This window comes from Bos indicus, chromosome 4 (assembly GCF_029378745.1).
Source record: "Bos indicus isolate NIAB-ARS_2022 breed Sahiwal x Tharparkar chromosome 4, NIAB-ARS_B.indTharparkar_mat_pri_1.0, whole genome shotgun sequence".
Taxonomy (NCBI): Eukaryota; Metazoa; Chordata; class Mammalia; order Artiodactyla; family Bovidae; genus Bos; species Bos indicus.
This window is the reverse complement of record NC_091763.1, coordinates 9916918-9943023: the sequence shown is the minus strand read 5'-3', so window position 1 is coordinate 9943023 and position 26106 is coordinate 9916918. Positions and strand designations below refer to the sequence as shown.

The 26106-nt window shown below is 38.7% G+C and overlaps 2 protein-coding genes across 7 annotated transcripts in view; one reads left to right on the top strand and one right to left on the bottom strand.

Moving 5' to 3' along the window:
* The window catches only part of ANKIB1 (ankyrin repeat and IBR domain containing 1), a 157497-nt gene extending 141540 nt beyond the window's left edge, over nt 1-15957 (bottom strand). Inside the window, exon 1 of the mRNA XM_070787152.1 lies at nt 15824-15957. The gene's annotated coding sequence lies outside the window, so the exon portion shown is untranslated. The remainder of the gene's footprint in view (nt 1-15823) is intronic.
* Nucleotides 15958-16468: 511 nt separating this feature from the next.
* Nucleotides 16469-26106, top strand: part of KRIT1 (KRIT1 ankyrin repeat containing) — a 39386-nt gene continuing 29748 nt past the window's right edge. The window contains exons 1-3 of one of the 6 annotated variants that reach the window (XM_070787161.1): nt 16469-16869; nt 21863-21988; nt 23066-23225. In XM_070787161.1, coding sequence (XP_070643262.1) covers nt 21887-21988; nt 23066-23225 — 262 coding nt within the window. In that variant the 5' untranslated portion in view covers nt 16469-16869; nt 21863-21886. Of the gene's footprint in view, nt 16897-21862; nt 21989-23065; nt 23226-26106 lie in introns of all 6 variants that reach the window. The other 5 variants (XM_019959665.2, XM_019959663.2, XM_070787160.1 and 2 more) reach the window with 5 other exon arrangements.

Here is a 26106-nt window from a genome sequence, read left to right as displayed (position 1 = left end):
GTGCTTCTTCCAGCCCAGCTTTTCTCATAATGTACTCTGCATATAAGTTAAATAAGCAGGGTGACAGTATACAGCCTTGACGGACTCCTTTTCCTATTTGGAACCAATCTGTTGTTCCATGTCCAGTTCTAACTGTTGCTTTCTGACCTGCATATAGGTTTCTCAAGAGGCAGGTCAGGTGGTCTGGTGTTCCCATTTCTTTCATTCCAATCCCAAAGAAAGGCAATGCCAAAGAATGCTCAAACTACCGCACAATTGCACTCATCTCACACGCTAGTAAAGTAATGCTCAAAATTCTCCAAGCCAGGCTTCAGCAATACGTGAACCGTGAACTTCCTGATGTTCAAGCTGGTTTTAGAAAAGGCAGAGGAACCAGAGATCAAATTGCCAACATCCGCTGGATCATCAAAAAAGCAAGAGAGTTCCAGAAAAACATCTATTTCTGCTTTATTGACTATACCAAAGCCTTTGACTGTCTCGATCACAATAAAGTGTGGAAAATAAATGAGTTAAATAGCATACAAAAATGAGACGCCTAAAGTCCAATTAAGGAAAAGTAGTGTAAACAAACGACACCAAGGAGTAAAGAGTGTGAATAAGGAAAAGGCAGGTGGTGAGAGGCATCATGGAGACAGTTTAGCTACATGTTACATTAAACAGGTCATTGATTTGTGACTGCCACTGCCTGGATTTAAGGGCAGGAAATTCCATATGAAGAGAGGTCACTTTACAATGATACTCTAGGTAGCAGGGGAATGAGAGACACTCCTATGTAAATGGATCGGAACCATTTTTTTCTCGCTCCTATCCACCCTGTACCTGACTGCTAATCTTACATATGTACAATTCTATGTTTACCTTCTTTTATGAAATAAGATTGGAATTACAGCTAATTTCATTCATTTTAAGCTATTTCATTGTAGACTTTCTTTAGTTTTGGGAGAACTGCTTTTAGATCACTGTGATACACACACATTTATATCCTGAATTTTTAAAACTTAGCATCATAGCAAAAAGTTATGGAATTTTAAATACTGCATTAAAATCTAAATTGTAGCAAAATTTTTCATTCATTTTATTATCTCTCCTGTCAGGGCTCCTCATCTAAAGAACTCTGAACACAGAAAATGATTTTCAATGCAGAACTGTTTTTTAAAATTCTCCCAATGCTTGTATACAAATAGTACCATCCCAGAAGCATGAGAGAAATAAGTTAATTCTCTACAATAGATGTCAGAGACACCAGCAGCACCTGGGAACTTGCTGGAAGTGCAAACTCTCAGGTTCTTCCCCGGACTTACTAAATCAGAAACTTTGGGGGTGGGGCCCAGCAATCTACACTCAAGCTCTCCCAGTGACTGATACATGCTAAACTTTGAACATTAAGGCTCAATTCTCTCAAGGAATGTCTGTTGAAAAAGGCTACTAGACCATAAAATCTTGAACATAGAAACCTTATTATGTTTCACTTTTGACTGCCTTATGTAACTAGCATTTAATCCACATTCAGAATTTTGGAATGGTTCAATGAAAAAATCAGAGGTACCCCTCTCTCCAAGTTTCCTTGCTTTTTTACATTCTATGATACCAAGTTACCAGCCCAACCTTTACCCTTCCTTTCTAGTCCTCACTATTCTATAGAACAGGCAATGTCTTTCCAATCAGAATATTATATTTGAACTTTTAAAGTAATTCTGTGGATGCTGCGTCGTCACATTTCACAGCAAGAAAATTCCTTCAGAAGATTATTTCTCCAAAGGCATCAATTTACGGATGAGAAAAATAAATGTGTGGAGAAATCACATGACAAGCACATCCTTAGACACTAAAAGATAAAATTATTACCTTCAGTTAACTTTATCTGGCCTGATTTAAAATAGCTAGTATATTAGATTTAAATAAAGAAAGGTGTTAGAAAGATTGAAAGAATCATCTTTATACCTGGTTTCTGGAAATAAAAATAAATATAACACCAAAATCCATCACTTTATTTATTGGCAACAGAGTGTGCCCTTTTCTCATTCTTTCATCTATACATTAACTATGGGGGGAAAAGATCCCTAACATTAGTAAGAATGCTATTCAGCTACCTAGTGAAATGGCATGCAATGCTTGGCCTCTGCAGGGCACCCAAAGCTGGTGCTCTGGGACAACCCAGAGGGATGAGGTGGGAAGGGAGGCGGGAGGGGGACACAGGACGGGGGACACATGTATACTTGTGGCCAATTCATGTTGATGTATGGCAAAAGCCATCACAATATTGTAAAGTAAATACCCTCCAATTAAAACAAATTAATTAACTTATTTTAAAAAATACTAAGTTTCCCAGAAAGGAATCTCAAGACTTTACAGTAACTGTTTCATTCAGGTAATGTGGTAGTTTTTCTGACCAACATTTATCCTCCTGGTTATACTCCACCTAGCACAGAGGCTGCCTAAAGAAAGGAGCTCCTCTGATACTCTGTATCCCAAATTGAAAGCAATTTTAATTGTACTCTCATCTTATTTCACAAGGATTCAGAAATTTATAAGCAACATACTGATAATTAAATAAGGAAGGGGATATAGTGTACTGAAGACAGCCTGGTATACGGACTTTGGAGTCACAAAGATCTTTAGGATTTAAGAGTGTGTGTGTGTGTGTGTGTGTGTGTGTGTGTGTGTGTGCGTGCGCGCGTGTGCGTGTGTTCAAAGATCTATTCAAGTGTTTTTAAGTTTTTTAAAATTGTAGTTGATTTATGACACTTAATTTCAGCTGTATTCAATATTTTTGCAGATTGTATTCCATTATAGGTTACTATAAGATAATAGATGTAATTCCCAGTGCTATACACAGTAAATCTTCCCTGCTAATCCTATTTTTCACATGCATGCGAGGTAAGTTGCTTCAGTTGTGCCTGACTCTTTATGACCCTATCCACTGCAGCCAACCAGGCTCCTCTGTCCATGGGATTCTCCAGGCAAGAATACTGGAGTGGGTTGCCATTTCCTCCTCCAGGGGATCTTCCTGAACCAGGATCGAACCCACATCTCTTACATTGGCAGGTGTGTTCTTTACCACTAGCGCCACCTGGAAGATCCCCTATTTTTACACGGTGGTTTTTACCTGTCAGTGCCATACCTCTGATTTACCCCTCCCCACCTCCACTCCCCCCTCTGGCAACCATAAGTTTGTTTTCTGTTTGTCTTTTGCATATAATTTATTTATATTATGTTTTAGATTCCACATATGAATGATGTCATATAATATTTGTCTTTCTCTGTTTAACGTATTTCACTAAGCATATCCTCTAGGTCCATGCATGTTGGCAATACTATATTTTTATGTCTGAGCAACATTCCATTGTATGTATATATGTATACATATAGAGATACATCCACACTACACCTTAAGCCATTTGTCTGTTGATGGCACCTGAGCTTGCTTCCGTGTCTTAGCTATTATAAATACTGCTGCTATGAACACCGGGGTGCACGTATCTTTTCAAATTAGTGTTTTTGTTTTTTTTCTGGATATACCCCCAGGAGTGGAATTGCTGGATCATATGATAGTTCTACTTATAGTTTTTTGAGGAACAGGGATTCCCTTTTCTCCACTTCGTATCCAACATTTGTCATTTGTAGACTTTTTCAAGATAAGCCATTCCAAGCAGTGTGATTTGCATTTCTCTAATAGTCAGCAATGCTGAGCATCTTTTCATACACCTGTTGGCCATCTGTGTGTCTTTATAAAAATATCTACTCAAGTCTTCTGCCCACTTTCTGATCAGATTGTTTGTTGTTTGACTATAAGTACAGGGCTTTACTTCTGGGCTCTTATGTTCCATTAATCTGTGTGTTTTTGTGCTAGGATCATTCTGCTTTGATTACTGTAGCTATACAGTGTAGACTGAAATCTGGGAGGGTCTTAGCTCCAACTTTGTTCTTTCTTCTCAGGATTACTTTGGCAATTCTGGGTCGTTTGCAGTTCCATATAAGTGTTAGGATTATTTGTTCTAGTTCTCTATGGATTCAAGTTTTAATTCTTATCTGTACTTGCCCTCGTTTGACAGAATAGAAGCCATAATGTTAGCATACTGCCTCATACTGTTGATTATCAAGTCTTTAGTTATTTTAAAATACAGAATTCTTGAAAATAGAAACTATGTTTAATATTATTTCTGTATTCTCCTACATTATATTCAATTAGGTGTTCAATAAACATTTACTGAACTAATATGGGACAGATTTTAATATATCAGATGAATGTCCCACCTAATAGGTGCCCTTGCTTCCAGATTTCAGCCCCCAAAGCATCCCCTTAAGCCAACTAGCTTAAGACAGATCTGCTTTTGTCCAATTCCACTTAAAAACCTTCCAAGGCTTCTAGCCCTTAAGCTGTTAAAGCAAAGTTCCTGCCAATACCAGAATCGATCTCACCATAGTCTATCTCTCACAACTCAGACCTACCTCTAGACCACTCAAGCTACAGCAACGCTCTTGCCATGCCCCTATAAACCCCTCCTCAGCAGGCTAACTTCTACTGGGCATCCAGGTCTCAGTTTAGAAGCCGTTTTCTCTATCAAGGTCCCTGATCATGGTTCTCCAAGCCTCCACTACCAATTAGGTGTCCTGCCTCCCTAACCTGATAATACACTCCACCCACCATCTAATACTATAATAAAGTGCTTAACCTGCTTCCCTAATTACGTGGTAAACTTGAGGACAGGATCACACATTCAGTTTTACACCCACCGTTAAGTTCTGGCACATTATTGAGCATAGTGATAAAGTCCTGTGTTCTCAACAACAGTTTCCAATTTGAAAATACCATCATGCTTATTTCCCTATTTACTTATAAATAACTGGGGACAAAAACAGCTGGCTGACTGATAGATTAAAGAAAAAGATTCTGGGGCCTTATTCTGCCCACATTTACTATGACACAGAAAGCAAAATCAGCATTAATTTTTTTCAAAGAACAGAAAAACTATTTCATGAGTACTTATTACTAATGGGGGACCTGTTCTGTCTTGGTCCCAACCCCAGAGGTTATAGTCATCAAACTGGATTTGATCCTAAAAGAAGCAGAGCCACGGTTGATAGAAGAAGAAACAGAAGCTGCTGCTCAAACTGGAATGCCATCCTAGGACCGAAAGGTGACAAGCACCTGTTACGGACGACTGAAAAGAATGGCAAGTGAGCCTGCATCCCTGACAGGCCAATGGAACCACCACTGGAACCAGCCCTAGGCTTCCCTCTAACTTCTCTTACAGTGGCCCTCCATAGCCATGGATAAGAAACCAGCAGACATGGTGGGCTGATTGTAAGGGACTTAAAACATCCGCAGATTTCCGCCTGGGGCCCTGGAAGTAATCCCTGCAGATAGAGAAGGATGGCCGTACTTAAGGAAAAGGCCCATCCCCCAGTTTGTTTCTACCACTCTTTCTGATTTCTAGAGCAACTGAAGATGATTTCTGATTGACAGGAAAGACAATACAAGATCAGAAGAAAATTCAGAAAAAAATTTGTATACTCAGAACAGTAATAGAGACTAGACTAGAATACTGGAAGCCACAGGGGAAAAGATAGACGTAAATAATAATGTGAAAGACCAAAAGAAAACGTGTGGCCAGTGATTGCATAAACTAAGACAAAAAACAGAAGACAGATTGACAAAACATACTGGCAAACAAAGCTAAAGGATTATATCCAAAATGTATCAAAGGCAACCAACAACTCAATAAGGAAAAAATCCAACAGGAAAAAATAAGTACAGTTACGAACAAGCAATTCAAAGACCTGAAAAATCAAAAGGACCAACAATTGAAAAGATGCTCAGCTTCACAAGTAGTTAGGAAAATGCAGAATTAAGCGCCTTAAGAAACTTTTTAAAGCTGATTTTATATTCAAAGAAAAACATCAGTGATAGTGAGTTTCTGAGGTAAATAGTCACTCTCAGATTGTAATGATGGCAGTAAGAACTGTGTCAACATTTCTGGAAAATAATCTGGCATTATTTGTCAAAATTAAGCAGTATACATTATGTACAAGATACTTGTCACAATATTGTTTGTAATAGAAGACTAGAGACAACACAGATGTCCAAAATGAAAACAGATATGGCTTCAGATATCTACTACTACAAAACTAACCACTTTAAGCTTGCTGCCTCTAAGCAACGTCATTTCTCACAACTCTATAGGTTGGCTGGGCCATCTCTTTGCTTTTTTCACCTCTGGTTCCTCTGCAGGTGCATTCAGCTCAACTGTCAGCGAGGTTAGTACGTCCAAGATAGCTGGTTGGTGCTGACTGGGGTGTCTTGGTTCTCTTGCTGTAAGCTAGACTGGCTTCCTTTCATGGCAGCTGTGGGAAAGCATTCTTTGAAGTCTTCTTAAAGACTAAACCCCAGAACACATCATATCCATCATATTCATTAGCCAAAGCAAATCATAAGGCTAACCAAGATTCAAGAGGTGGAGAAATAGATAGGAGCAGCAGCAAGGCCTTGTATCAAAGAGGAATACATATTAGTATGGGAGAACTTTATGGTCATTAATCATTCTATCACCGGGAGGTAGGGGTATGTGTGTATACTATATACATACACACCATGTTCATAAATCTGTAGTTCTATAACAGTAATATTACATAGTTATATATTTCATCACATATATGTATGTTTGTAAATCTTGGAAATATGCTTATAAATTAACTAATGAAATATTGAGCTATGTAAAGTAGTCAGTACGCTGGCCGAGAACACAGAGCACTGAGGGCATGTCAGGAAGGCCAACACAGGTGTGGCCCGGAGGTGAGGATAACAGGGTGTTGTATGCAGACAGGGAGCTGCACAGCGCTGTGGGCCCAGTGAGGGCCTGTGGATCCACAGGCCAATAGGCTCAGCAGTCAGTGATGCAGGGTGTGGCAGGGAGAGATATACGGAGATGATGGTCTGCATGACAGAGAAAATGGAAACAAAACAACTGGACAAATAATGAATATAATGAGGTTAATGTGAAGCCAAGCTTCTTACCACCAGAGAAGGCATTATAAACATGGAAAGGGCAAAGACTAAAAGAACCCTGGGATACCGGATTGGAATTGGAAGTATATAAACAAACTCCTGGTTTTATAACATATGTACACAGGTATAGAAACAATGATGGATGTATATGAGTGTATTATATATATAAATACATGTATATAAACCATACTCACACATTTCCTAGTTCCTATAAGCAATGACACCCCAGCGGCAATGAGCAAACTAAGTCTCTAAACTTTTGTTTTTAAAACCCATCTTCTACATAAAAATACCAAATAAGGCTCCTTGGAGAAATGGCTGATTCCAGGGCTAGGCCAGGCAAAGTACAATACGAATCAGGAACAAACAGCATGTGCCAGAAGTGCACAATGAATGAGACAGCGCATGATAAGTTGGCACGGGAGCCAGCTTGAAAGGGCGCCCACTGGCTAAACCAGGGACAACTGAGACAGCAAAATAAAGAATAAGTAACAAATCACAGCACGCTAAAATCAAAATCCATGAGTCCTTACTGATTTAATAAACTCATAAACAGAGGAGAAAGCAAAGTTCTACCTTAAAATACCAACTAATACACGTAAAAGGACTAACAGAAACAGAAAAATATACAAGCAATTAATTCAGGTGGGAGTCATCACTGATACCCACACCAAGGCTAGTGAGTAGAGGTTTGAAGAGACTCAAGATGTGTAATTTTGGAATACCTCTTCACACATACACTGATCAAATGCAAAAGGACACCAAGGTGTTTATCACCAGCAGCAGCGCGATTTGACATCATATGCCTGCGCATGCAAGGCACCGGGAATGGCACAGCGCACTTCAGTGGTATTCCTGCCAGGAATGTCAGACTTGATTGGAGTCACGAGAAAATAGCACACGGGCCTAGGTTAAGGGTCATCCTAAAGAACGGAGGGTCTGTACTTCCTAAAACTGTCAAAGACATGAAAGACAGGGGGAAAAGGAAGCTGAACAAGTCTGTAAAAACATGACAACTAAATTCAACATGTATTCATGGATACGATCCTAGACCAGAAAAGAAACAGATATTGTTGGGAGAGTCAATGAAATATGAACAGGTTGGTAGGGTTGTTGTATCAATGCCTATTTTCTGATTTGTAGGGTTACATAAGACAGTGCTTTGTTTTTGAGAAATAGACACTGTAGTATTTATGGGCGATGGAACACCATGTCTATAGCTTGCTCTAAAAGTTTCAAAAAAAAAAGCCTGTGATGATGGGTATATATGTATGCATTTATACACACATACACAAACATGTATGTAACATACATATAAAGAAATAGAACAGGCAGTGGAAGAAATACAGTAAAATATAAACAATGGTGAAATCCGAATGAAGGAGATACAGGAGTTCTTTGTACTGTTCTGGCATCTTTTCTGTTAAACCTGAAATGATTTCAAAAGTTTTTTTTTAATGTTATTATCAATATGTGATATAGAACATCTGGTGTTACAGCAAATGATAAGCAGCTATTGTCTGAAGCTAGGAGACAGAATGAAAACGCTGCCTTAATATGTATATTTACATACTTTCCTTTCCAATACCCAGAGGGGAAACATGAATAGGAGGGCAATGTTTTTATGCATTTGGCATAAAGGCATCTCAATGTCTCTGCTTTTGAATTGTATTTATTTTGGCTGTGCTGGGTCTCCGTTGCTGTGCGGGTTTTCTAGTTGCAGCGAGTGGGGGCTGTTCTCTAGCTGCGGGATGCGGGCTTCTCACTGCAGCAGCTTCTTTTATTGTGGAGCTGGGGCTTGGTTGCCTGTGGCATGTGGGATCTTCCTGGACCAGGGATTGAACCCATGTCCCCTGCATTAACAGGCAGACTCTTAACCACTGAACCACCAGGGAAGTCACATTTCAGGGTTTTTAAGTGAACTTTCTTATCTCCTCATGGATTTTAAATAGGTGGAATTCTGACTTTATTCATCTGTGTGGTCCCAGTACCTAACACATTAATGGTTTTGTCAGTTATATCTTAAATACAAATTCTACCCCCAGTATTATTCCGATCAGAAAATACAGTGATCTAAGTACCAAGAATTCTACCACACTGAATTCTATGTCAAGCTAAAATATATACATATATATTAAACTGATGTTTGAAAAATATCAAGGATTATCTTTCTTAGGAACTTGGAAGATTATATGCTCTACATTCCTAAAAACAAGAATATATAATCAGAAGCAAAAGGCCTTAGTCTAAAGAATGGCTAACTGTTGACAGTTTTGGGTTTAAAAAAAAAAAAAGGGAAAAAAACCCACAAAACCCCAAAAAACAGAATACAAATGAAACTTGGTCTAAAGACCTGACACTGGTTGATCATCTTTTAAAAAGTCTAAGAGGGTCTGAAAAATAATTAGATTGAACTGTATCAAAGTGCTGATACAGCATATATCCTTCCAATAGATGAGTTAAGATCATTTCTAAATCAGAAGGAATACATTTTCATTGCAGAAACCAAAACTCTTCAAGGCATCAAAGAACTGTTAAAATTAAACTCAAAATGTTTAAAAGCTGAATAGATTTTATATTGCTCAATACTCTCTCCTTCATGGAGAATACAAATATTTTTAGTACATTTTCTAGGCTCTTGGTCCCACTGATTAACTAGAAAAAAAAAAAAAAGTTACATATGCCTGAAAATCTATGTTACAGGTAACCATACAGAACTTCAGAACTGTCTTTTCAAAGGTTTAAACAACTGAAAACTACATTTTGATACTATACAATTCATCTGTTTCAGTAAATAAAAGATACTAACACCTTATGAAATTAGAATCTTTCATTCGAAGTATTATTAACCTGACCTGACCAAGGGGTAAAAGACTTATACACTGAGAACTATAAAACATTAATAAAGGAAACTGTAGATGAGTCAAAGAAATAGAAAGATATCCCATGTTCTTGGATTGGAAGAATTAATATTGTTAAAATGGCCATACCACCCAAAGCAATCTACAGGTTTAATGTGATCCTTATTAAATTACCCATGACATTTTCCACAGAACTAAAACGTGTAAATCCTAAAATTCATACAGAACCATGAAATTCGGCCCAGAATTGCCAAAGCAATCCTGAAGAAAAAGAACAAAGCAAGAGGCATCAGCCTCTCAAGCTTGCAACAATAATACAAAGCTACAGTAATCAAAACAGCATGGTATTGCCACAAAAACAGACATACGGATTAATGGAACAGAACAAAGAGCCCAGAAATAAACCCACACATCTACAGTCATTAATCTTCGACAAAAGAGGCAAGAATATACAATGAGAAAAAGACAACTCTTCAACAAGTGATGTCAAGGAAAGCTGGACAGCCACATGTAAAAAGAACACATCCTCTCATCATATGCAAAAATAAATTCAAAATGGCTTAAAGACTTAAACATTAGACACGACACCATAAAACTCCTAGAAGAGAACATAGGCAAAATATTCTGACATAAATCATATCAATGTCTTCTTTGGTCAGCCTCCAAAGGCAACAGAAATTAAAAACAAAAATAAACAAATGGAACCTAATTAAACTTGCAAGTTTTTGCAAAGTAAAGGAAACCATAAAAAAAAGAAAATAATGAAAAGACAACCTACAGAATAGGAGAAAATATTTGCAAAATGATGCAACTGACAAGGGCTTAATTTTCAAAAAATACAAATAGCTCTTACAAGTCAAAAACAAAACAAACAGCCCAATCCAAAACTGGGCAGAAGATCTAAATAGACATTTCTCCGAAGAAGAAATACAGATGGTCAATAGGCACACAAAAAGATGCTCAACACCTCTAATTATTAGGGAAATACAAATCAAAACTACAGTGAGTTACCACCTCACACCAGTAAGAATGGCCACCACCAAAAAGTCTACAAATAACAAATGCTATAGGAGGTGTGGAGAAAAGGGAACCCTCCTACACTACTGGTGGGAATGTAAGTTGTTGCAGCCACTGTGGAAAATGTACGGAGGATCCTTAGGAAACTAAAAACAGAATTACCATATGGATCCAGCAATCCCACTCTTGGGCATGTATCTGGACAAATCTATAATTCAAAAAGATACATGTACCACCCCCATGTTCAAAGCAGCACAATTTACAACAGCCAAGACACGGAAGCAACCTAAATGTCCACTGATTGATGAATAAAGATGTGGTACATATATACAATGGAATGCTACTCAGCTATATAAAAAACAAGAATGAAAAAATGCCATCTGCAGCAATATGATGCAACTGTGGAAAATTCTGAAAGAGATGGGAATACCAGAACACCTGATCTGCCTCTTGAGAAATCTGTATGCAGGTCAGGAAGCAACAGTTAGAACTGGACATGGAACAACAGACTGGTTCCAAATAGGAAAAGCAGTTCGTCAAGGCTGTATATTGTCACCCTGTTTATTTAACTTATATGCAGAGTACATCATGAGAAACGCTGGACTGGAAGAAACACAAGCTGGAATCAAGATTGCTGGGAGAAATATCAATAACTTCAGATGACACCACCCTTATGGCAGAAAGTGAAGAGGAACTAAAAAGCCTCTTGATGAAAGTGAAAGTGGAGAGTGAAAAAGTTGGCTTAAAGCTCAACATTCAGAAAACGAAGATCATGGCATCCGGTCCCACCACTTCATGGGAAATAGATGGGGATACAGTGGAAACAGTGTCAGACTTTATTTTTCTGGGCTCCAAAATCACTACAGATAGTGACTGAAGCCATGAAATTAAAAGATGCTTACTCCTTGGAAGGAAAGTTATGACCAACCTAGATAGCATATTCAAAAGCAGAGACATTACTTTGCCAACAAAGGTCCATCTAGTCAAGGCTATGGTTTTTCCTGTGGTCATGTATGGATGTGAGAGTTGGACTGTGAAGAAGGCTGAGCGCCGAAGAACTGATGCTTTTGAACTGTGGTGTTGGAGAAGACTCTTGAGAATCCCTTGGACTGCAAGGAGATTCAACCAGTCCATTCTGAAGGAGATCAGCCCTGGGATTTTTTTGGAAGACTGATGCTAAAGCTGAGACTCCAGTACTTTGGCCACCTCATGCGAAGAGTTGACTCATTGGAAAAGACTTTGATGCTGGGAGGGATTGGGGGCAGGAGGAGAAGGGGACGACAGAGGATGAGATGGCTGGATGGCATCACTGACCCGATGGACGTGAGTCTGAGTGAACTCCGGGAGTTGGTGATGGACAGGGAGGCCTGGCGTGCTGCGATTCATGGGGTCGCGAAGAGTCGGACACGACTGAGCGACTGATCTGATCTGATGCAACTAGAGATTATCATACTAAGTGAAGTAAACAAGAAACAGAAAGACAAATACCACACGGTATCACTCGTATGTGGAATCCAAAATATGACACAAATGAACCTATCTATGAAACAGAAACACAGAGAGAAGAGACTGGTGGTTGCCACAGGGAGGGGACTGACAGAGGGATGCAGCAGGAGGCTGGGGGTAGCAGATACAAGTTTTTACCTAAATAGGTAAGCAGCAAGATCCTACTGTACATCACAGAGAACTACATTCAATATTCTATGATAAACCATAATGGAAAAGAGTATTTTTAAAAGAATGTATATATATTTATAACTGAATCAAATGGTTATACAGCAGTAATTAACACGTTGTAAATCAACATTACTTCAACTTTAAAAACTGTTTTACCTACAGGAAAAAAAATTAAACAGTTATAGCTATATAACAAGTTTATACGTAACTATATAACAAGGACTTCCCTTGTGGCTCAGCTGGTAAAGAATCTGCCTGCAATGCAGGAGACATGGGTTCGATCCCTGGGTTGGGAAGATCCCCTGGAGAAGGGAAAAGCTACCCACTCCAGTATTCTGGCCTGGAGAATTTCATGGGCTATATAGTCCATGGGGTCGCAAAGAGTCGGACATCACTGAGCAACTTTCACTTTCAACTATATTACAAGTCTTTTTCCTTAATGGGAAATCTTAATGTCAAATCTTTTCTAGCGTATAACAAATGAAACAATATTCAGCATTACTATAAACCAGAATCTGTGTGGTTTTTAAATGGAGATAAAATACTTCTTAGGAAAGTAATAAGAATCAAATGAAATAATGTAATAACAAAATACATGGTGGTAAGTGTGAATTAAACATTCAATAAATGGCCTTTACTGTGTTAATTCTCATAGAAAGGAAGTCAAACAATCCTGAAATATGGTCAAGTGACTTAAAAACGTATTAGAGATGTCTGTAAAGGCATATGGATAAAATCACAGTCAAATATACACAATGGCAAATTCAACAAGGAAAGGAATCTTAATTTACTCATCCTTGAAGTCCCTGAATCTAACACACAGCCTGGTACACAGAGTAGGCATTTAATAAAGGTTACTGAAATGAAGTGAATATGAAAGTTAGTTATCTGAAAAAAAAAAAAAAAAGCAGGTAATCTGAGGTTGTCTGAAAAATAAAGAATCCCCAAATTACCAATACTATTGTCCGAGTAAATCACACTTTGAGAAAGAAAACAAAATACCTACACATTTTAAGACCATGCACAGAAACTCCTCTCAGACTGGTCTTTTTAATAATGACGAAGTCACTCTCAAATCTGTTTTGGCAAATGTGTCATATATAAAGTTCAATATTAGAAATATTTTAAAATTTCATCTAATTAACTGTGCATCCCCAAATGGGGAAAAGTACCCAAAACACTGAGGAATCTTTCCTAACTTCCATTGGAGGAGAATCAGATAAACTTAAATCATGGTTCTTCCATCTATTTATATATGAAAATTAGTTTAAGCTTTTACCTACAAGTAAGTTGTAAATACACATATTTCACTTTCACAAGTTCAAATGCACACCCCAGAGAAGGAAACAAAAAAACCCAAACTCTCTCAAAAGTGGGTAGTGCTCCTATAGGAGTATAAAAGAGTAGCAAACAAAAATTCTCTCCCATGTCTCAGCAGCCACCTGTTACAGCCCACACTTATGGCACAGGCAGCATGGTTCGGGAACACTTTCATATTGAAAACTCAAAATTCCCAGTGCAATGGACGAGGGAAAAAGCATAATGTGGAGATACAGCCCTATCTTCTCCACTCTAAGTCCAGAGGTAGTAGAGGTCAATACACTTTTTTTTTAAAGATTTTCTTCAAGTTATTTCCCATTTTACTAAACGTAAAAACCACACCCTTAGTAATACATTTGACTCTGTGCGGTGCTTGGCTTCTGAAACATGCCAGGAAAGTACATTTCCAGAGAGACAGCTGGAGCTACATCTCTTAAGCCTACTTCAAACTAAAATCTGTGAACAGTGTGCAGTTACAAATCAAATAATAGTCTCAAATCAACTGCTGGGAGGTTTTGAAAACAAAAAAAAATTACTGTTAAATACATTTACCTTTCTGAACAAAATGATGTTTTTTGTTTTTAGGGAAAAAAAAAAACACCCACACACCAAAGCTACCAGTCTACATAAGAGAATAATTTAAAGAAGAGTAACAGAGAGCCTGCAATACACAGAGGAAAATCATTCTTAAATTCTCTTTTGCTTTCTACAATGCCTTTAAAAGTATAAACTACATGAAGGCACCTAAGTCACCAGACACTGACAGCGTTACAGTTATTCTTAAGGGTAATTTCTGGAAAGTTCTGCAGTGGCAATTTAAAAAAAGCAAACCAAATTTTAACGAAGAAAAAAATGCTTAGTTCAAAATCTGGAAATACACGTTGATGGTTTTTACGGTGAATTCTTTTTTTTCTTTAAACTAAGAAACAGGAAGGTGACAGGCACAATGGTGAGTAACATCTGTAGGTGGCTGAGCCAAACCGAATTCAAAAAGATCTCTGTGGAATTAAGGATTTCAAATAATATCTTGACAAATATAATATGACATGATCAAAAATCACTTTAGCTACTTTTTTCCTTTACTAAGAAAGCAAAACCTTCCAGTACAAAGGTTTTCACATCACACACACTGTAAGAATTAAATGTAAATCCAAAACACTAAAATTATCAAAAGGTAACCAAAACACATTTGAAAAAATGAGACTTCCGTTTTTCATACTGATTTCTCAGACCTACTAGTAAATCTCCCCTGGAATGGGTCTTCATTTCAATTTAAGATTGTTCAATATGCCACTTCGTGTGAATACAGCTTGTGAGACTAATTCTCCAAACCTCCTCCGGAGATGCTTAATTACAGCTCTAATTCCAATTTCCTGCGACTCAGTCACACACGGAAAACAGCTTATATACACAGGAGAGGAGAGGAATGGAGGTCCAGGGCAGCGGCCCGTTTTTGTGTGGTGGCAGAAGCTGCAAAAATAAAGGTTCACTGGAGCTATTATCCCCACCCATCACAGCCCTCCAGAACGCTTTCATCCATCCACCCGCTCCAGACTCTCGAGCTCTCCAGAACGGATGAACCCGTGGCTTTCCACGTCTCAGAGGATGGGCGGGGGACGCTCTGAGGTCCGGGGTACACATAGAAAAAGAGGGAGGGCACAGATCCTTTGAGGACGTAGGGACAAGGAGATGCATCCAGATGAGGAGGCTGGGACGCGCCACGGAGACACCGAGGCTTGCAAATTCGCTGACAGAAAAGCTCACAGGAGGCAGACAGAGGATGTTGCCTGTTCAGAGACGGGAACAGACAATCCTCCAGAAGAGAAGGGAGACGGCATCTGTAAGAGTCCCGGGAGAGCGTGAACTAGGTAGCGCTGAACTCGGAGCTCAAAATGGGTAGAAACCGCCTCAAAAAGACCCGCACGGCGAGGCTGAGACTTACGGTTACTTCCCGGGCTGAGGGTAAGGGTCGGGTGGACCCTGCAGCTCTGCAGCTCTGCCACCGCCGTGGCGCCCCTGTCTCTCCAGCCGAGCCGGTGACCTCAGGTACTCTATGCGCCCCACCCACCCGGGGGGACGCCCCTTCTCGGCGTGCGCCCCCTCCTCGCTGGCCCGGACGCGCCCGCCTGCCAGAGACTGCTGGGGCCGAGTGCGCACTGGAGGCCCGCGGGGACGCAGCGAGAGCTAGAGGCGCCCGCGGCGAGGCTCAGACTGGGCGGGCGCCCCCCATCCCTCTCCGGCCGCCGCGCCGCCTTACTCGGGGGAGGGGAAGAGGGGGCGGTGGCTCTCGCCTCCGCCTCGCGGTCAAGTCCGGCTCAGGCTCCAGCCTGGAGCGCGCGCGCGCGCAGCCCGGGCCGTCCTCCTCCCCTCCCCCGCCTCCGGCTCAGCTGCTGGCGCGCCCGCAGCCGCCACCACCCCGTCCCCGAGCCGCTCGCCACCAGCCCCAGACAGCCGGCACCCCAAGCGAAAAGCGGCAGGAACGGCAGCACCTCGGCCACCGCCCCGGAAGCTCTTCCCCACCAACCGGGAGGCTTCAAGGGGTGTGAACCCGGAAGCGATTTCCTCGCCCCGGTAGCAGCGGGATGGAACGCTAAGGCCTTTGAAGACCTGGAATCCCCTAATTTAGAGAGCAGGTGAAGTGTGTATGGCACAGAGCTCAGAGGCGAGCAGAGGCCAATAAAGAGCCGGTGGACAAGAGTCTCTCCGATCCCAGAGACCGGATCTCTCGAGTTGCCGGGTGTGGGTCGCGGCCGTACACGCCGGGCGGCTTCAACGGGCGACCGAGTGTTCTCCTGTCACAGGAAGTTGGGCCTGGCCGCTGGGAAAACGAAGGGAAGGCGGAATGAAAAAGCTGTGAAGGGCCGCCGCCCCCGCCCCCAGGTGACTGTCCCACCCACTGAGTTGAATGTAGCGGCCCGGGAGGCACTCGGCCCCCAGCACCGGTGAGACGAGGAGGACGGTCCAGACTCCAACGAGAGAGACGGAGAGGTAGGAGGCCGAACTGTCTCCATCCAGGCAAGGACTTCATTTCTTATAAGTATAGTTACAGAGAAGCCAAAGCCACTTTTTGGGTGGCATCTCTTTGTGCAAAGAGGCGTGCCCGCCCTTTTCTGGTAATGGACGCTGATGGGTGGTGGTGGCCGAGGAAAACGCCTAGGAAGTTTTTATTTTTGTCACTTCAGGAAAAGCGATTGACAGCAGCTCGCCCCTCCTCTCTGTCTTCTGCATCATTTAAGGCTTTTGGCTGTCTTTCTTTGCTTGTTTCTTCGTGGTGTTTTTAGCTTCACCAGAAATTTTTCATCTAGCTGACCTGACTCCGGATTTCACCTCCATTCCCATCTCACGCATGGAGAGGTTTTTTAACTTCAGTCTGCTTGCCAGTGCTTCCTCACCATCATGTCTTTTAACTGTTTTGATGTCCTTATTTATTTGGGGGAAAATGTCAAAAGCTCGAAAATGTTTTCATAACAATAGAAAATCAAATATTTTATGGTCTTTTTTACTTAATCCCATGTTAGGTGTATTGGTTATTTTTCCCTTCGAACTGGGTTGTGGAACCACAGTAGGACTTGATATAAAGTATATTTGGATATACTACAGATGAAATCAGGCTCCCCCAAATAACCTCCTCAAATGTTCACTGTAGGAATTCATTAGTTCCTTCACTGTAGGTCAGATTTAGTATAATTGCCTTCAAAAGTTATTTGAAGATTATTAAATATCTTACAGAATAGAATGTGACTTAACAGAAAGAAAGAACTTGAAAATTACCAATGATGCTTTTTCATATTACCTAATGTTTGGTAGAACTGTTTCAAAGGACAGGAACAGAGCAAAGTAGAAATAGCACCAATGACTGTTTTCTATTCTGCTTTATTATTATTTCCTTTCTTTTTATTACTGTAAGCCAATTTGAGTGGCAAAAGGATGAAATTTTTAATGGTCAGCCTATCCTTGGAGGGAAATTCTTACTGATATTTAGTTGCCATCTCTTGTCTCTAATACTATAATGCTTTAAAATATTAAATCGTTTAATGAGAGTAGAGAAGTGGCTAGTAACTTAGCTACTCCGCCTCGGTTTTTTCCTTCTGTAAAAGGGAGATAACAACAATAATAACTACGTCATTAAGTTTGGGGAAGAATAAAATGAGTTAATGCATGTAAAGCCCTTAGCACAGTATCTAGGATGTAATAATCATTGTAAGTGGTGGTAATTATTCATATTATTTTAAAAAGTTGAGAAACTTTGCTTAAGGATGAAGGAGGGAATCAGGTACATCCTACAGAGCCCTAATGCTCAATTTTTTTGTTTTTAATTCATGAAGTACACTTTCTGATCATTGTTGCTAATTTATATTAGCATGTACTTTGCAAATTGGTAAATCATCTTGTCTGGAGTAGGAAATGGCAACCCACTCCAGTATTCTTGCCTGGAGAAGCCCATGAACAAAGGAGCCTAGCAGGCTACAATCAATGGGGTCTCAAAGAGTCCAACAGGACTGAGCAGCTGCACACAAAAATCATCTTGTCAGTTTTGACTTCTGGTAACTAAATTTACAATACCTATATTCATGTACTGAATCTTCTCTTTTTCTGCACTGCAAAAATACTTTGAAAGTTTGTCCATCTTGGGGATTCCGTGGCGGTCCAGTGGTTAATTCAGATTGTGCATGCATTGCCTAGGTCCCATTTTCAGTCCCTGGTCAGGGGACTAACATACTGCAAGTCTTGTGGCATGGCCTAAATAAATAAATTTCATTAAATTTGTCCATCTGTACTCTATGTAGTAAACGTTTCTTCTTAGCAACATTATTGGCAGTTTGTTCAACAGGACCTGCCCCATGAGGACTAAATGGTGTCTGTTCACCCCGTTTTTCACCCAGTCATAGAGATGAGAGATGCCCATGTTTTCAAATGATGCCTGGTAGGTCTCAGGCCAAATGAGAACCTCTTCACTTATTTGTAAGGCATCATTAGTCAGGCAACATAGTATCACTTATGCCTAAGCATTTTCCAAAATAGAATGATTGGTGAACAAAATGCCACATTTCTTCCTATTCTTAGTCACTTGAAGGCTTATCTAAAATTCTGTCTAAACACATTACAAACTAGTTATACCGTTTTCTGTTATTTTTAGCTCAAATTACTCTCTCTTAATCCTTTTGCATGTGATTCTGCCTTAGCAGTTTTGTCTTCATATATTAGTAGCTTTTGTTCTTTTCCTAACTTAAGCCTTTGTTTTCTTCCTTCATGTCACTGGAAGTATGTATATTTCAAATATTCTTTTTTTTATTGTATCACATTTATCTTTTAAAAATTCAATGTACTGTGCAATACCAAATATTCTAGATGAGTAATAAGTATTAGTAAATAAAGCACTTGGCCAGTAGATTTTTTTTTTTAACAAGTGACCAACAGTTTAATCAGTTCGCTTTAAAGTGTGTTTAGAAAACTAAGAATTACTTGATTTCTCATTTTAGATGCTTAATAGAAAAAGGGTTTCTGTAATTGTGCCATATATGTTATACAGTGTATTCATAATACAGTGTCTTTCTTTTGGGGACTGTCAATATTCAAAGAGGCAGGCATACATTTCAAAACTTATTAGGTTTTATATCCTGAAGTCATTGTTAATCTGAGGTGAAAAGTAAGTGCTAAATTGGAATTCTGAGAAGAAAAAAGTCTCATTTTTTTTCACTAATAGGAAGTTCTATTGCATGAGGTGGGTTTTAAGATGGTCTTATGAAAAAATTGAACTGAAAAAAATCCCACAAGGTATAGAGTGAGAATGCATGTCTTCAAAACTTCTCACAAAATGAAATGTCTCAAACCTAATGTTTTATCGTAGTTTCTCTGTTATCTATAGTTTGTCTGGATCTAAATTAGTGAAAATTTTTATAACCTAAAAATTTTTATAATTTATAAATAAATCTTATAATTTAAAGTTTTATTACTTAAATAATTTATAGATTAAAATAATTAAAAATTTTTGTACAATAATAATTTTTTAAAAATTTTAGCTAGTGTTTACTTAAAATGTCAAAGGTTACTGAATTTTAAAAGCATTCTTTTTAGGGAAATTTTCTAGTTTTAAGGTGGTGGAAGGGAGTAAATTAAAGATTTTTTGTTATTATGTAAAGAAGTGAATTAAAGATTTCAAAATGACTTTATTTTGCAGTTGAGAAAACAATAAAGTCCTCTATCTCCTCTCAGATGACATTCAAAACCTTTCTTGAAAATGAGCTCTTTTTTTCTGAGAGTTGGAGCAATAAGGAAATTATTAAATATAAACAGATCATTTTAATGCCTAATGGACTTTTAAAAAAACTGAAGAAGTTTCATCTTACCATGGCCAGGAAAGCAATTCCTTGCTTGATGTTCTTCTCAAAACTTACTGGCATATAAATGAGAGGTAAATTAAAAAAAAAAATAAAATATATTCAGTGCAAAGAGATGTTTAGTCGCTCAGTCGTGTCTGACTCTTTGCATCCCCATGAACTATTGCTCACTATGGGTATTCTCCAGGCAAGAATACTAGAGTGGATTGCCATGCCCTCCTCCATGGGATCTTCCCAACTCAGAGATCAAACCCAGGTTTCCTGCATTGCAAGTGGATTCTTTACCATCTGAGCCACCAGGGAAACCCATGAAAAAGAAAAATTAGTCCAGCCATGAAAAGAAAAATTTATAAGAGCACTTTATGAGGAGATGGGACTATGAAACAACCAAGAAAGTGCTTGAGCTTCAATTACTTGTTGGAAATTGCCCAGTGGAGACTTAAAATTAGTCTGGGGGAAAAAGTGTACATGTGTATATGTATGTGTGTATATATATACATATACATATATATATTTGGAAGCAAACTTTTTAATTATCCACAGAATTGATAATGGAAGTGAAGAACATTTTTAAGTCGATATCAGAAAGCTTTTATCAACTGATTTAATGTTTTTGTGTCTGTGATAGACATCTCCAATGAATATTAAACTATCCTTTCAGTTCAGTTCAGTTCAGTCGCTCAGTCTTGTCCAACTCTTTGCAACCCCATGATCGCAGCACACTAGGCCTCTTTGTCCATCACCAACTCCTGAAGTCCACCCAAACCCATGTCCATCTAGTCGGTTATGCCATCCAGCCATCTCATCCTCTGTCGTCCCCTTCTCTTCCTGCCCCTAATCCCTCCCAGCATCAGGGTCTTTTCCAAAGAGTCAACTCTTCGAGTGAGGTGGCCAAAGTATTGGAGCTTCAGCTTCAGTCCTTCCAATGAACACCCAGGAGTGATCTCCTTTAGGATGGACTGATTGGATCTCCTTGCAGTCCATGGGACTCTCAAGAGTCTTCTCCAGCACCACAGTTCAAAAGCATCAATTCTTCAGTGCTCAGCTTTCTTCACAGTCCAACTCTCACACCCATACATGACCACTGGAAAAACCATAGCCTTGACTAGACGGACCTTTGTTGGCAAAGTAATGCCACTGCTTTTCAATATGCTATCTAGGTTGGTCATAAACTATCCTTTAGTTCATCCAAATATCAAAATTCTTTTTAAAGATTCTGGAAAGAATGTCAATGGCAGCTACCTATTTCTAGCTTCCAAACTTAACAATATGACATTCACTTTTGGAATTTATGAATACTATTCTGAATCACTATTTCAAGGCATTTTTACTTAGTTATTTATAAGACATTTCATAATTATATCACCTTTTTTACAGGTCCAAAAGGCAGATTCTTAACTAAGAATCTGTTAAGACCTATGAAAGTATATATCCCCATTAAAAAAAAAAAAAAAATCTACCTTTAATAGAAAAGGAAACAAAGACTACAAGGTATCTGAAATTATTCATAGAGGTTTACTAGTGGTGAGATGTGATCAGTCTTCTCTGACTTGCTTTTTATACAGTACATATATTCTAAGACAGAAAAACCAACATTTTATTAGTTGTTCTCATCATGATTATGTCTCCTTTAATCTTTCAAGGGATTTCTTTGTTTTTATAAAGCAATGGGAAATCCAGAAAACATAGAGGATGCATACGTTGCTGTTATTCGGCCGAAGAATGCTGCCAGTCTCAATTCTCGGGAATACAGAGCTAAGTCATATGAAGTGAGCACAGCTGACTAACATTTGATTTTCTACCACTGAATGTCATTCTCCATTATCATTTTCATTCACATTTAAAGTCTTACCATAGCCTGTAAATTATTGATAACGTAGATATTGACAAGCTAGAATTTACGATTATAGAGCTCTTTGCATCACCATGTCTTTTTTTTTTCTGCTGCATGTATTTTGACCATTTTTTTCTATTCATTGATATGGATAAATTCTTAGATAGTGAAAGTTACTTATTTGAGTTTTGCATATATAATTTATGAGAGTTTGGTTTTTACTAGAGTTTCTGGAATGGCTTGCAAAAAAAATTGCAAAATTCCAGTCTAAATTTTATTATGGTTATTTTTCAAAACTCTATTTTTAACAGTTCATTTAAAAATATCTTTACCTTTAATTGTTTTAGGCAATTAAATTACTTCTCTGAAATCTTGAATACATTATTAGTATTAGTAAACATGACTGAGGCACACACAAAAAAAAGCCCAAAGCAGATTTTTATCTTTACTATGCAGCAGATTCAAGCATCATAAAATACTTCTAGTCTAATCCGCTCAGTCCTGTCCAACTCTTTGTGACCCCCATGGGCTGGCGACCCCATGGGCTGTAGACCACCAGGCTTCTCTGTCCATGGAATATCCCAGGAAAAAATATCGGATGGGTTTGCCATTCTCTTCTCCAGGGGATCTTCCTGACCAAGGGACTGAACCTGCATCTCTGGGTATTCTGCTTTAATTGCCTTTTCAAGGTTAGTTATCTGAAACCTATTAAAGGATATTGCAAGGATTCTGAGGAGGCTGCCATTCAGCAGTGCTGTGGCTTACTAGTTCTCAGTCCTGGCTACAGTTTAAATCACCTGGGGAAGTTTAAAACTTCAGTACCACAACCTTACTCCCCTGACATTCCAATTTACTAGGTCTGAGATGAAGCTATACATTGATGCTGTTCTAAAAGGGTACATGTTATTCTAATATGCAGCTAGGCTTAAGGTTAAGAAAGATTTCTGGCTATATTTTAGGGCAAGTACATTTTATTTTAAACATTCTCTTAATGTTGTTTTTCTCATCCAAGATTTTGTTGCATGAGGTTCCCATTGAAGGACAGAAAAAAAAGAGAAAGAAGGTTTTGTTGGAAACTAAACTGCAAGGTAACAGTGAAATAACACAAGGCATATTGGATTATGTAGTAGAAACCACCAAACCAATTTCTCCTGCAAACCAGGGTATCAGAGGTAAGAAATTTTTCTCTTTAACACAGTTGGTTTTAATTGCTTGTGAAGGAAGACATTTAAAAAATATATTAAAGTCAGTTTCTTTTTATGTTCCTTTTCATTGAAAAACTTGAAAAAGACTCATATTATTTCTGGGGGTTTTTTTTAAGGTGGAACCAAACTCCCTTCAAGAAGTTCCTTGACTATAATGCTTTTTAAGTTAAAAAATATTTTTTAAATATTTTAATAATTTTAAGTAAAAAAAAAATTGAAAAATATTTTTGCAGTTTCTTTTTTTTTAATTGGAGTATAGTTGCTTTACAATGTTGTGTGAGTTTCTGCTGTACAGCAAAGTAAATTAGCTATATATACACATAAATCCCCTTTTTTGATTTCCTTCGCATTTAGGTTGCTTCAGAGCACTGAGTAGAGTTCCCTGTGCTGTACAGTCGGTTCTCATTAGTTAGCTATTTTATACATAGCAGTGTATATGTACGTCAGTCCCAGTGTCTCAATCCGTCCCACCCTCCCCTTCTTCCCTTTGTATCCATACGTTTGTTCTCTATCTCTCTGTCTCTATTTCTACTTTGCAAAGAAGTTCATCTATGACATTTTTCTAGATTTTACATGTACGCCTTAATATATAATATTTTTCTCTCTCTGACTGACTTCACTCTGTGTGACCATCTCTAGGTCCATCCATATCTCTGCATATGGCACAATTACGTTGCTTTTTATGGCTGAGTAATATTCCATTGTATGTACGTACCACATCTTTGCTCATTGCTCTGCTGCTGGATTTTTACGTTGCTTCCATGTCTTGGCTATTGTAAATGGTGCTGCATTGAACATTAGGAAGCATATATCTTTTTGAATTATGGCTTTCTCCAGATATATGCCCAGGAGTGGGATTGCTAGATCATATGGCAGTTCTAGAAAAATATTTCAATTGTGTTAATGATTTGTTCAAGAAAGAGAGGAAGCCAAAGTGGCTTGAAAACTAAAAAGAAAGCACAAGTTTTTTTGTTAGAAGTATAATTTCCCTAGATAAGTATCTTTGAACTACTATTTTTATTTCTTTACTCCAGGACACAGAAAACTATAAACCTCTCTCCATAACTAAGTAGCAGTTAAGATTCTGTGTATTAGAGCAAGTCATATAAATTACCAGGTAGCAGAGGTTTTCTTCCCATTTGGTCACAAGAAGAAAATCATTTTCAACAAGCCAAACTGTGAACTGTAGAAATATTCACTCTAAAAGGTAGAGGCTCCATTTACAAGATAATCTATAGCTTATGAAACTGATTAAATATCAATGATCAATTTTATCAGGCTGTGCCTCAAAAGAAGCAGATAGCAGTTAGAAGTTCTAGAAATTATATATCTGTCCAGAATTCAGGCATTATAATTAAAAAGGTAAAGCTAATTTCAGTCAGACAACTGTTGAGAGCACTTGTTGGTAGTGAAGTAAAACGCACCTCTCTGTGCCTAAATTTTTGGGTTTTTTTACAGCTTATTCAGTGTTTTTTTTTTTTTTTTTTCCTGTTCATCTCTTTTCAGTAAAGAGACTATTATTGTTGTAAAGATAAGGCTGAATCGTGTCATTTGATCTATTGGTTATTTGGGATACTTGTTCTCTAGAGATAAGCTGAACTAAGCCTGTTTGATAACTTCTGAAGGTACCATTTACCATATTTTACCTCCCCAACAGGTAACCTCCTCAATAGGGCCTTAAGAGTTTTTGCAGTTCTGACCATTGTAACTGGAGATTATAAGAAGTTCCTGCATAAATGTACAGATCTTTGATATACATTCTGAGTCCCACAAAGAGAATTCCTCTTTCCCTGATTATCAGATTGACTTTTTAAATAAAGTGATCTAGAAACTGATCTCAGCTGAAAAAGGAGGACTGTCCCTGTGGTGATCAGGCATATGAAAGGCTCCTTTGGATGCCACAAATTTGTCAGCTTTTTCTACCTGTCTTAGACTTCTCTTAGTAATTTGTATTACTATTACTTAATTGTTTTAGTTATCAGTACCTATTCTGAGATCAAATTACTGAGACAAAGTCTGAGCCCAAATCACGTATTTGAGCTGAGATAGAAAAGTCATAATTTGCTGTGAATTAGCCAAACTCTAACACTTGGTTCATTGGCCAAGAAAGGGGATATACGTGATATCAGTGTGAACAAAAATGTCCCCTGGCACAGAGGACTGGTAGTTTTTCTTAGAAGTTATGAGTGGATAGGCACCCTGAAATATGTCTAGCACAATTATGTCTTGTATACTTAGTAGAATGTGCTAATAAATTTTCAGGCATCTTTTAACAAGAGAAATGAAAATAAAGTTTTTACTTAACTAAACAGTTAAAATAATGAACCATATCATACCTGACTATCCTATTCAATTGTTTTTCCAAAAGTGTGAAATATTTTTATAGAGAATATGATTTCTTACATAAGCATCACATGAAAATTACAAATGACTTTATAACTGCAGTAGTTTTGCCTTTTTGTGCAATGCTATACATAGTTTACAAAGCACTACCACAATTACTTATCCATGAAATTCTTAAATTGATCCTGTGAGTTGGTATACGGTCATTTTCACATCTGTAAAATGGAAATGCAGACATGCTGCCCAGTCACTTCAGTCGTGTCTGACTCTTCGCAACCCCATGGACTGCAGCCCACCAGGCTCCTCCATCCATGGGATTTTCTAGGCAAGAGTACTGGAGTGGGGTGCCATTGCCTTCTCCGAATGCAGACATAGGCACCTAGAAAAATCATATTCCCATTTGTGGAGGACTTAGGACTAGAACTGTATTTCCCAACTTGTAGTCAGTGCTTTTCTCCTCCCCTAACCACCCACCCCACCACACCCCACCCCCCGCCTGAAATAG